Genomic DNA, 13,114 nt, shown 5'->3' with positions numbered 1-13,114 from the left:
TTTATAGAACTTATAATGATGTGCTACAATACAATACAAAGGCCACATATATTCATACATAGAGAAATAAATAAATAAATTGCAGTGACTACAAAAGACATAAACATAGGGGGAGCTAAACTTATAACATTCAAATGAACAAGGGAAGCAACACAGATGAACAACGACAAAATGAAAAATTAGGGAACCTCTGTTAGTGTCCTATGCAAGTCTAATGCCTGCAAAATGCATTAAAACAACCAAAAAATACATGCATTAAAAGAACCAATGAACAAGTGTATATATGTGGTTGGTAATCAATGTAATAAATGCACAAACCCTTAGCAACTTTGTTTCATAGTCTAAGGACCAGGAGTTGAAATTAAGAATGAGCCTGAGAATAACACTTCAACAGAGAAGAAGAAAAAGGAGTTCTTGAGTTTTGGTTGACGAAAATGAAGACCAATGAAGTGTTTTCAAGAACTCTGTGTTGAGCAAGACCTTTGAATTAAACTTTAATTCTGGAGCGGGTAATGGAGTAAGAAAAAACAAAATGAGCATATGATGCTAAGACTAGGAAAATAAACAACTGTGCATAGGACTAACAAGTAGGTGTTACATGGATTGGATGAGAGAATTACTGAGTCAATTATAGGATTCACACTGTTACATAGCTCGTCAACCACCGTTACATATCTTGGTTGATACCTTTACATGCTCTAGTCATGAGAACATTACATAATCTATCTCTGATCAATACATTTACCCTGAAGGCTAAACTTAAGTTATGAAGGGAACACCTACACCTGACCAATGGGAAAATATCTATTCCTGATTGAAGGTAGAATTCCTGATTGGAAGCACCTATATCTGATTGAGAGGAGACCATTACATATTCTATGTTACATAGTCAAATAAGACATTGATAGATTACATGGCATACATAGCACAAAGAATACATAGTTTTATACATAACATACATAATTTCGATAAGCATGCAATACATGTTCTACGCAACGTTATTGTGAGAAAAAATTCTTCCAGGTCAGAACAAAATATGCCGAGTCAGAATAATGTTACTATGAGTAGACCTTCTTCCAAGTCAAATCAACAAGTGTGAACTTGAAGTATGTTAGAGATGCAGTTACCTGAAGTATGTGTTACCTATGAGTATACTGCAGACCAACATTATGTGTTAGAGTGCACATGGTTACAATGGAACATTACCTAGCGAACACATTAGAATAGTTACACACGCCAGGGAATCCAAATCAGAGCAGTTACCTAAATCTAGAGCATACATACCTCAGCATCCAAAGCATATAAAATCCAAAGTTGAAGTCAAGAATTCTAGAGAAAAAGGTATGCAGATACCAGAGCAAGTATGCAAGTTGAAGGAAAGTAAAATTTACCTTAAAAAATGACCCTTTGCCATTAATGTCAAAGGGGGGAGTAATATGCTAGTCTGTGCAAAGGGGAAATAACTCTCAGGGAAAAAGGGAGGACCGAATTTAGTATTTCCATCATTGACAAAGGGGGATATTGTTGGCATGGAATTGGTGTCAAAGAGAGCAATGTTCTCGTGTCAGCAGAAGGATTCCTACTCACAGAGTTTAATTCCTTCTTACATAGTTCAGTTCTGAATCAAGTGTTCAATGTTTATCATACTTTGAGGAGTATTGGTGCATATCGATCACATGGGTTTTGAAGACCGAATGCACAATATGGTTGTGAGTTATTCCATTCATGCTCAGGTTTCCATTATGTAGCGTGAATCTTTAGTCAAATGTCTAGTCAAATAGGCTTGGTTCCAATCTTGAAATTCCAGTTGAGTGAAGGATTGTGCAATATACATTTAGTTCACCATTAAATAGATCTTGAAATTACTAGTCACTCAGGATTTCCCAACAAATAGGTTGGAGGAAGCACTGTGCGTTTCAGACTCAGTGCACGACAGACTCTGTATACCAACAAGGATGAGTTAAGGCTATATTTAAGAGTTGATGATCAACAATAGTATAAATTCCATTGCTTGGATGGTATTTGAGTTTAGTTTTGATATCGAGGTCACTCAATTGCAATTTTATGATCCTTTAAAATTGTTTGACATTTATTGAAGATCAAAATGAAAATCACCTGTACTGCAATTTATTATGCATAAGAAGAATTCGTAAGGAATCCCAAAGATTGGAATCAACTCTAGAGGAGGCAAGCAAGTTTTAACTATGACAATGAAGTGGCTTAAGTGATCATATTTTTTCTAAAGCTTAGATGGTGACTTTAGTTTTCAAAATGGAATTTGGGGAAATGAAGAAGATGAAGACTGAGGAGATGGCGAGGTTGGGCTACTCATACCATGTGAGTAGAAATATTAGCTAGTCTATCATCTGTTTCAAATGTTGTTGTTGTTCTATGCACCCAACCTACTTTACTCACTATACAAATTATTTATATTATGTTTCAAATTCTAAATCTCATTTATTTTAATTTAATTACATAGGATCTAAGTGAGTCTCCTCCTTATACATGAAGAAATGAGAGATACACTAAATATTCTTCATTAGTCTTATCAAAATATTGTTGGCAAGAGAAGTAGTTCTTTGTAGAATCAAACTCTTCATGCTCCACAAAATACACATGCTAATGTTGAGACTAGTGAAGAAATTGATGAATGGGTATTGAACTATTGAAGTATATGGTCTCTAAGGAACAATTGTTCAATCATTTGAGTTCCAAATGAAGCTTTGTGAAGAATGATTGAAGAATTGAAGCCAATTTTATGGATCTACTTTTTGTAAATTTCTTTTGGCTATTCAGTCTGTATCTAGTTTGGCTTCTAGAGCTACCATTTTTGCCTCTGATACTTCTGTGGATGTTCCTTTATCACTTGTGATTAAAAGGGATTGACATGTGAAATTGTTTCTCACTAACATAAAGGATATTATTATTTGGGTTGTCTAAGAAAATGAAAAATCCACGGTGAAGAATTGGATCACAACTTCAGATCTACAAGAGATCTAGAAATTAATGCTATATAGAATAAGAAATTTAAGAGAACTTTAGCTACTAACGAGCCTTCCATGTCGAATGAGGTTCCAATGGATTTATGAGGAGGAGTTTTGAAATTCGACATGGAACCTTTGGCATAATATCTACATCAAATAAGAGGTGATGACTTGCCAAGTGTCTTATTCCTAATTTCAAAAGCTGAAGAATATCCATTCCCTTGCTAAGAATTTTGTTATGAAAATGTTGATTTCAACTTTAAGAATAATGTGAAACGAATTAGTAGACCACCCTTGCATTTCAAATCCCTGAAATGGAATACAAATAGATAACATAATAAGTTATATAAAGAATTATTTTTGGGAATGGATAATGAAATAGTCGATTGAATGGTTGAGAAAGCTGGTTCCATATTTTCCCAGTAAGAGAGAAATACAGAGATAAAGTTGATGCTAAGTTAGTATGACAAAGTGAGGTTGTTGCTGTATGGATAATGGATAGAGCTACTAGTGTTAAGTTCTTAGTTGAAATCTTGTTTGATTGTACAATGCTCACTGAGTTTGTGTGTATATTGCTTCTAGGATATGGCTATTTGAGCCTTGTTGAGTCAGAGTATGTTGCTGAGGTCTGTTAGTCTGATATATTGCTAGTTTGAGATGTATTGGATAGAGTTGTTGATGAGCCAAGGTTTTTTTAGTGAGAATTTGGTTGTTGGTAGAGGATTGTATTGCAAAACTATATTTGGTTTGGGTTTTTGTATTAATACTGAGAATTGAAGGTCGGTGCCTTAAGGGAAAGTGGTGGATTTCTGATTAGGGAGTAGTGGCTTCCTTCAAGTGGGTGCTTGAGAAAGTATTTGGGGGTCAGTGCCTCCAACAGATGGGTGCATGCAAATAGTTGTGGAAGTGCGTGCTTCCACCATGTCATGGCCTAGAGCAGTCAGTGCTTGCATATATCACAAGTCGGTGCTTGCATACTGGTTGGTGCCAGTACATTATAAAAGATGATCAATAAAAGAATAAGAAGAATAAGAAGACAAAGTGTTTGGTGGTTTTTCTCTTGGAAGGGCTCAACCTAAAATCTTTGGTGTTCATTTGTTAAGATTGTGCTACGTATGTAGTTTGAGTTTGTATTTTCATGTATTGTGTTTTGATTTGCTGCTCATATGTTCTGTTGGTTAATTGATGAATAAGTTAACCATTTAATGAGAAGTAAAAATTGGTTAATGATGATCCAATCAATGTTATACTGATTCACCCCCCTTTCAGTGTAACCAATTTCCAACAATTTGTATAAGAGCCAAAGGTTTCAAGTTCGAAACACCCCCGACTCGTGTTGCGGGGGAGATTGTTGGGAATTGGATAATCCACTGCTCCCCATGTGTTTCACAACATGTGCTTAACTGAATCTTGAGGATCCATTAACTCTAGCAATGCATCCATTTACTAACACCTGCAGGTTTTGTGTAACAACAATTGTGATTCCAACACATCAGTAGTAATCTAATGGTCTAAAGGAACACAAATGCCCGTAGACATGAGTATATGTGTAAAGGATTGGGATTGTAAAGGGTTTGCAAGTGAGAAGGATAATGTTAAGCCTATTTTTTATATTGAGTTGTGTGTAATGTCCCTCTACAAATGATAAAAAGAAAGTTATAAAAGAAAAATCCATGGTATTCTGACGATAAAAGAGAGATTGGAGCTTATTATTTTGACATGCATACTCATTTCCTTATATCAATTTGGAGAGATATCGTGGCTTTGGAGTGTTAAGGTTGAAACTCTTGAGCGAATTTTTTTTGGTGGTGAAATAAATCTCTCTTAGCTGATCAAAAGGAAATATCACTTAGAATTTTCACGACTATTTATTGTTGAAGATTCATCTCATTACCAAGTCATGGGTACACCCACAAATCTGGGTATTGTTGGAAGGTCAAATTTTCTATCTGCAGTTTTTGTGAGAAAAAGGGGCCCAATTCACTCATTGCCACATTGTTGGTTCACTTGAGGATGTTGTACCAGCTTTTATCAACAAGTTGAGGGTATTTTTTTGTGGGTAGTTTCAACCCAGATGTTTGCTACCGTATATAGTGCCATTTTTTTCTTGGTAGTTTGAGCCATCATTGCTGGTCCATGGCATCAAAAGAGAAAGTTAGACTAGCTATCAAATTTGCTCTAATATAGTAATTTACATTAATGTAAGGGGACATTTCAACATTGTCATCATTACCTATTTTCTCAGCAAATATTGCTATTAGCCATGATTGTTTATGGGCTTTCAGAAATATATTTTTGTAATTCAAAAGGCTTCTCTAGCATGTAATTCTAGGTTATTACGCCGTAAGGCGTTTCCCTTTGAAAAAGACTACCCTGATTGCCACTCTCCACCATTTTTCACCGTTGATCTTTGTGTTAGACGATTGAGGCATTATTCACCGTCCACGTGAGTTTTGCTGGTTACCGTTTTTCATTGGTTATACAGTCTAACGCCTTTTGTTGGGGCTTAACTTCTTGTTTATTTTTAAATTTGAGTTTCCTGAAAATCGGAGGAATCCTCGACAAATTGCACGCCAATAAACTGAAAACAAATGAATTTGAAAAGATGGGGACCGGAGTCGATCACGAGCCTATGACTACAATACGGAAGATTCGCAGCAATTCATCTGAGCCGTGAAAAGATGGGAACCGGAGTCGATCACGAGTCTATGACTGCAATACGGAAGATTCGCAGCAATTCATATGAGCGGTTCAGAGATCTATTTAAGCCACCCAATGTTCTCCTTCAATTCCCCCCTTCATTTCATTAACATCGTTAGCTTGTTTATGCCCCTCTGTATTACATTTTATTCTGCAAGTACCTATTTTTTTTCTTTCAACATACATCGCCTCCTTTCCTATTGCATTCGCTCTTCTCCCCATATTCAACATATCTGGTATTCTTTAGAGCCAATCTTCTTTGGTTCTTCTGAAATTGTCGGAGTTTTATAATTGGAACATAATTATCTTGTTTTGATGCCTTTGATGTGCATATACTTCAGTGTATCGGGATGATAATTTTTTGGTATATGTATTGCAGAGTCATCCATAATGGTGCTGGCTGAGAATCGACTCGTGACAGAGCAGGGCCCTCGATTTGACTGCCTTCTGTTTGGTGAGCATCACACTTCTTTCTTTGGCTTTTAAGTTTTTCCCTTTTCAATGGTATTAAGCTAAAGCTGTATGTATTCGTTTCTGATTCCAATCCGTTGTTCTAGATCTGGATGACACATTATATCCCTTAAGCTCCGAACTAGCTGCAGCATGCACCAACAACATCAGAGGTAATCTTGTAGCTAATCTGCCCCTAAAAAATTGTGTAATTTCAGTGTTCTTTTTAAGGAAATGTTAATCTTTAGATTTTAATCTAAACCAGAGTCTGAAATGCAACCCGGAAAGCTTGGAGTTGCATATTTAGATTGCCACCGAATAATTTCTTGGAATTTACGTGAGCTTGTTATATGCATCTCCAACTTTGCAACTTGAAGGTGATCAGACCCAGATGGACTATGGGCTTAGTGTTCATATTCAACACGCCCAATATATTGTCTGTAACTAACGCACTGTTGCACACACAGAGTTGGATCACCCCACCCCTACTGGGGTTGTAGATGCAATTAAGACTTCTCTTAAGCCATTGAGGTAACTTTTGAGGTTTGAATTGTGTGTGTGATCCGTTGTTGTGTGACAGATTATGTGAATCAAAAACTGGGAGTTGAAAAGAGCAGAGTCCCTGACTTGAGCAAGACAGCTGTATAAAACTTATGGGACAACCATGGCCAGACTCAGGGTAAGCATTCAATCCCTATTGTTTCATGTAATTCAACATGGTATTTCAACTTTTAAGGTTGAAATGACTGATTTTTAGCATTGGGAGTCTTCTGTAGCTGATTGCTGAGGAATTCCTTGCATATTTTGACAGTATTCTTTGTTCTACGCAGGCAGTGGGCTATGAATTTGACTATGACAATTACCACAGGTATCTAAGAAATCTTGTATCATCTTCTGGTTGGTAAATTTACAGCTATCTAATGTTTCAACTTTCGACAAAATCAGAGAAAATGCCAGTGATTGGACTTTCATTGTTTAGACTGTTTGGAATACCATTGATTGCTTTTGGCCTTACACGCTATCCTGTTTCACTCACTGGAAACAAACATTTCTTATACAATTTTGTTCACGGAAGATTGCCATATGAGAATCTTAAACCAGATCCTATGCTGAAGAACTTGTTATGAAGCATGCCTCACAGGAAAATTGTAAGATCCAAAATCAGAGAAAATGCCAGTGATTTGACTTTCATTGTTCAGACTGTTTGGAATACCATTGATTGCTTTTGGCCTTACAGGCTATCCTGTTTCACTCACTCGAAACAAACATTTCTTATACAGTTTTGTTCACGGAAGATTGCCATATGAGAATCTTAAACCAGATCCTATGCTGAAGAACTTGTTATGAAGCATGCCTCAGAGGAAAATTGTAAGATCATATGGATCCCTTCAAATTATTTTTACGATGATATTAAATGAAGTCCTAGGTTTTGTTTGGAAACTTATTAACGTGCTCGTTAACCGCTTGTAATTCTGTTCTGCAAAAACAGATATTTACAAACAGTGACAAAGTTCATGCTGCAAAGGTCCTTAACAAGTTGGGATTGGAAGATTGCTTTGAAGGCATAATATGCTTTGAGACACTTAATCCTCTTTCAAATATTACTGAAAGCAATAATGAATGGAATATGCCCGCTAATAACTCTACAATCCCGAAGACATCCATAATTTGCAAGCCCTCAAAAGATGCCATGGAGCAGGCTCTTCGCCTTGCAATCGCTGATCCACAAAAAAGGTATGGTAACAAAGATTTTGATGGCCATTTTCCTTCAGCTACCCATTTTTTCATGAAAAGATTGACTCATCCAGGTACCGTAAAAAGTTTATACCAAATCCCCCTTAGTAAACAAAGAATGATAGCTAACACCTCTGCTTTTGCCCCAGTATTGGAGAGTTCTAAGGATGTGGTTCAACTGGTAATGGGAAAATTTGGTCTCCATAGGTTTTCAATTTGACTTTGAAGGAGGTTAGGAACACTTTACCTTCACAGATAGGAAAAGAGTATCGGAGAGTCCCTAGAATGTGGTCCAACTGTTACTGTGGAAATTCGGTCTCCATAGGTTTTCAATTTGACTGTGAAGGAGGGCATAAAGAAAAAGAACCTTTTACCCTGAGAAATAAGAAATCACAAATAATAAAGGAGAGTAATAAAGGAGAGTATTGGAGAGTCCTGAGATGTATTCCAACTGTTAGATGGGGAAATTTAATTTCTATAAATATTGTGATTGGATCCCTAACAAGATTATGTATACCTGACAACTACTCGAAACACAATTTCTTCCCTAAACGAAAAATAATTAATAATAGAGAAAAAGACCTGTGCCATTCTTAAAACCATTCGCAACGAACCCTACGCATAAGAGATAACAATGGAAATGGAGCCGAATCTTAATCATAAGATTCATAAAATCATTGGTAACCTTTGATAGCCATTCGAGATACTTCGTGTAAAAAGTCACCTATTTAAATCCCCATTAATTGACCAACACCCATGAATTAATCAGCTGAAGGAATGATGCCAGAAAACTGTCTCGACGCTGGCGGCAACCCTGTATGGTGGAAAATAGTGTGAAGATCACGGTTACAAGAGTGAAAACCATATAAATACCTTCGTTTCTTTTTTATTTTTTTTAATTATAAAGAATTGTGTAGTTTTATTGAAAATAAATTTAAAATTTAAAATAATTGTTGGTATTTTAAATATAAACCTTTAAAAGGTGGAAAATTTTATCAAACTCAGTTGTCAAACCAACAGTGAGAACAACCATCTGTGGGTGCAATCTGTGATTTGAGGCATCACTGTTATCAAGGAAAACCAAGCCACTTGACCCATCACTGTTATCAAGGAAAATCATCCCACGTGTAATAACCCCCTGGTGGTCCTTAAGGGAGCATGCTATCACTCCTGCCAAATGCCTCTTGGTCTTGGGCAGTTAATCCGCTCCTTAAGTCGAGAAAGAGGAGCTCTTAGCCAAACAAAAACAGTTTTATGGCATAGTCTAGATCACCAAAATGTTATTGTTAAGATATAATTGTTAATTAAAAATATACATTAATAAATAAAATAAATTTAAAATAAAAAATTATTAATATTACATTGCATTTATTTGTAACAAAAGTGAGAATTTTTATAAATCTATTCCAAACACTTAAATTCTATAAGTTGGAGTCGGTGATAAAACTTATTTTTTATTGTTTATATCTTGATACACTACAAAGATACCCTACAGAAATATAAATAACTCCTCAAAAAATTTAAACAAAAATAAAACTTACCACACTAAACAATAAAAACAATATATTATATTGATTCGAAACACAGTAATAAGAAAAAATTTATTAACAGCAATTTATTAACTCAATTAAAAGCATAAGCTTCACCCAATTATACACGTGTTCTCATCGAGTCACCTTTTTTTCTTTATGAATAAGGAATTTTACTTATTTATGGATTTTATTTCATGTAATACTCGGAGGGATAGATCACATGAATCACCACTGGACTCATTTTTATGATATTTAAAAAAAATATTATATTATTTATTTAATTTAGTTTATTGTTACATATATAAAATAGCTATGGTAGATTTTCAAAAAGCTAAATTTATTTGTATATTTAATCAATTCAAAAAATAAATTTTGTCAATAAAAAAATATTTTTAATGACTTGAAAAAACCCAAAAATAAAATATTTGAAATTATATAATTTTCTTAACCATCTAATATTTTCAAAAACTAAGGGCCAAGTCGTTCCACTTAAAGAAGGCAATGGAAGCACCACTAGCATAGTTGATGCTAAGGTGCAGAACAAAATCGAGATGAAAGATAAAATTGATGTGGGAAATATTGTAGAAAAATAGGGTAGCTTTTGTGTAAATACTTTAGTTAATAAAATTAGGGACTTTTTTTTTAACACTTTGTTAATTTTTGAAGATAAAATAGTTCATAAAAATTGTTTTTATTTTTAAATTTATAATTGGTTTGGTAAAATATAATAATTAATAAAAAATAATATTATTTTTTAGAAGATTATAATATTTTTTTTTAAATAACTAATAATAAGTAGAAGTGTTTTTGAGTGAAGTACAATATTTTTTAAAAATAATTTATAGCTTTTCACTAATGTTATATATAATATTTTTTAAAGTAATTTATTGAATTTCATTAATCATATATAATATATTAATGTCATAATTATAATTATGACAGCAATTATATATATATATATATATATATATATATATATATATATATATATATATATATATAAATTTAGGTTTATATATTTATTTAAGATCTATGTATGGAAATATTTTTATAATATTTATGGATTTTTATAATATTTATTAAAAACAATTAGATTAGTTCGACTTTACAAGGCTTTGCTCGACTCACCTAACATACTCAGGTCAGTTTGTCAGCCAGTACGACTAGGTCACATACGAAACTCTAGTGATATTAGTTTTAATGTACATTGAGTATTTTTACTGATTTCCTACATTCTTAAGGTCAGATCCCCTATTAGACATTAATCGATATTGGTTTTAATAGACATATTGATTTCTCATTGATCTTAATAGACATTAATCTTCCTCATCAAAATGACAATCCTTTCCAACTGAACCAAACCAAGTTAATTAAATGAATATTAGTCAAAATTGTCCAGCCATCTTGGGTTGCGCCACTGGTAGGGTTTTCATATCTCTCCGCGTCTTACTACAACAATCACCTAGTATTCTGATCAGGTTCCAGTGTTAAGAAAACTCCAGGCTCTCTTTTTTAGTTGCGGTATCATGTGGATGAAAGGCTGCCATTTATACTGGTACCTAGCAGAAGTCCTTAGAAAGTCTAAAACTCCATGGAAAACAAGTATCTAAAACTTTAGCAGGTAGATTTTCATAGTTAAAAATATATGTGATGGGTGTTCACCCAAAAAATCGAACATGTCAACGCGATCACACAATATACCACCAGAGCTTTTCATCATCTAAAACCTTATTTGCTCGCCTAAAGAGTAAATCGTATTAAATGACTATAATTGATCACACAATTTGTTGTTGGGAAACAGATTAAATCTCACCGTGGAAACAGACATCAGTTAGGCATGTTAGTTTAGTTAACATATATCTCAATGGACAAATTAAAAGGCTCTTCAAGCAGCATATTGCCTCTTCAGAGAATTTTGCGGTGAAAGACAAGAGCGTAAGAAAAACACTATGTTATCAAAGAAAATCAATCTTATTATCTAATCAGAGTGAACCAGCCTAGACATTGCCAATTATCAGAAATTGAAAAAGCGAGCAATTATTATCTCATCATGAATGACAATCACAATTAATAAAGGAACATATAACATTTGACATGAATTTATTCAGAGATTTAACTTGAAGGAAGTGGTTAATGTCCACCAACCTGGAAGAAGCGCTGGAATACTCGAAGAGCTTGCCGGTGCTTGAAAAAGTAATGAGCCCAAGTTCTGCATCACAGAGGACCGATAACTCGTGGGCTTTCGAGAGCAGACCACCCCTGCGTTTAGAAAAAGTGACTTGCCTGTTGGTGGTATTTTCGATCCTCTTGATCTCTATCTTTCCGCGCCCCATGCTGCCGATTTGCTTGATTCAGCTATACACTTTTAGGAGGCTGTAATAACTTTTCTTGGATGAATCAATCCGTGCACTATCTGCAACTTCTAATTGACGAGATCAAAGGACAATCCAGGGTTTCAAAATAAGGAAGGAAGAAAAGAGAAGAGGAATTATGGGCCTAGGCATAGACATAGGGGATCAGCTAGCCTCATGTCATGTGGGTTAATTACCCTGGGGAGAAAGAAGACGCGCACAGAAACAGCAACACCAGCAATGCCTTATTGCCCACTGATCTACAAATCCCAATTCATAATGTCATCTGGTTCAAATTCTTTTCATAGAGTCTTCACCGTGGCTTTGACCTGTTCCTGACGTGTTCCAGTTTTAAATTTTCCAATTTTACTGTTACTTTTAATGCAGAACAGCGTTAATGGGCTTTGAACCAGTCCACCCTAGTCTCATTATCATGGCTTGCCAGAGGGGCCTTTGTGGGTAAGCTGAAAGAGGAAACGACAGTCCGTCAATTAGGGTTTGATGCCTGAAAAGGACTAGCCAAACCAATTAGGGTTGTTACTAGTTGCAAGTGAAATACGTTGCATACTATTTTAGATACCCAGATACGAGTCAGGAGAGTCAAGTCGGGAGAGTCAGGGATTCTGTCATCAAGTAAAGCAAGATACGAGTCAGGAGAGTCAGGGATTCTGTCATCAAGTAAAGCAAGGCAGGGGGATGCAGATCACGATGATCGTGTTTTTTCCCTCTATCTGAATTCAACCACCCCTCCCTTTCGATCTCCTACTCTTGGCTTGCCCACAATGGGTTTTACAGGGTTAAACAAGCAATTACTTTCCAATTCTGCTTAACCCAAATCAATTAAATGTAGCTCTCCAGATGAACTATGTCTTACCATCTCCGTCCCCGTCCTTTTCATTCAATTTCAATTTCACTGGAATTGAATACCGTTCAATCACGGATTTTTGCTTTTATCTGTACAGCATATTGTTTAACTTGGTAAATTTGTTTTGACCAGTTTATCCTTCATTCAACCAGAAAAACCCACTGAATATGAGAACCAGAAATGTACCTGGACACTTAATTCCTTCCCAGCTTGCTTGTGAGAATAGAATGTCATATCAGCTGTCTCCTCATTATTCATTCATGGAAAACTGCTGTCCTCGTCAACTTTGAAGGGCATAACTCACTACTATTTGGAGGTCTTATACAATATACTCCATCCATCTATTTGTGGAGGAAAAGAAGTTAGAGTATTAATGCAACTTTACTTTCTTTGATGAACATTCCTGCAATCCAAAGCAACAAAAGAATGCAAGTAATGTTGTATATCCATTAAGTCATCAGTATACTATTAATATGAAGTTACATCATGTTTTTATAA

At 35.0% G+C, this 13,114-nt stretch overlaps 1 protein-coding gene and 1 long non-coding RNA gene across 2 annotated transcripts; both read left to right on the top strand.

The window, feature by feature from the left end:
• Positions 1-5,881: 5,881 nt before the first annotated feature.
• LOC149221630 (uncharacterized) lies at positions 5,882-7,036 on the top strand. The gene is made up of 4 exons (XR_016248867.1): positions 5,882-5,920; positions 6,064-6,138; positions 6,242-6,307; positions 6,715-7,036. It is a non-coding gene; the product is annotated as an uncharacterized LOC149221630 (long non-coding RNA).
• LOC149221629 (uncharacterized) lies at positions 6,799-11,235 on the top strand. Its single transcript, XM_089387436.1, has 4 exons — positions 6,799-6,813; positions 6,911-7,002; positions 7,638-7,868; positions 11,202-11,235. The coding sequence occupies exons 1-4, from the start codon at positions 6,799-6,801 to the stop codon at positions 11,233-11,235; spliced, it is 372 nt and encodes a 123-aa protein (XP_089243562.1).
• The last annotated feature ends 1,879 nt before the right edge of the window (positions 11,236-13,114 follow it).

Source organism: Pinus tabuliformis, chromosome Q (assembly GCF_031772625.1).
Source record: "Pinus tabuliformis cultivar Carrire ecotype Pingquan chromosome Q, CPIR1, whole genome shotgun sequence".
NCBI classification, from domain to species: domain Eukaryota; kingdom Viridiplantae; phylum Streptophyta; class Pinopsida; order Pinales; family Pinaceae; genus Pinus; species Pinus tabuliformis.
The sequence above is the reverse complement of the archived record's forward strand: the minus strand, read 5'-3'. Positions and strand labels throughout refer to the sequence as shown.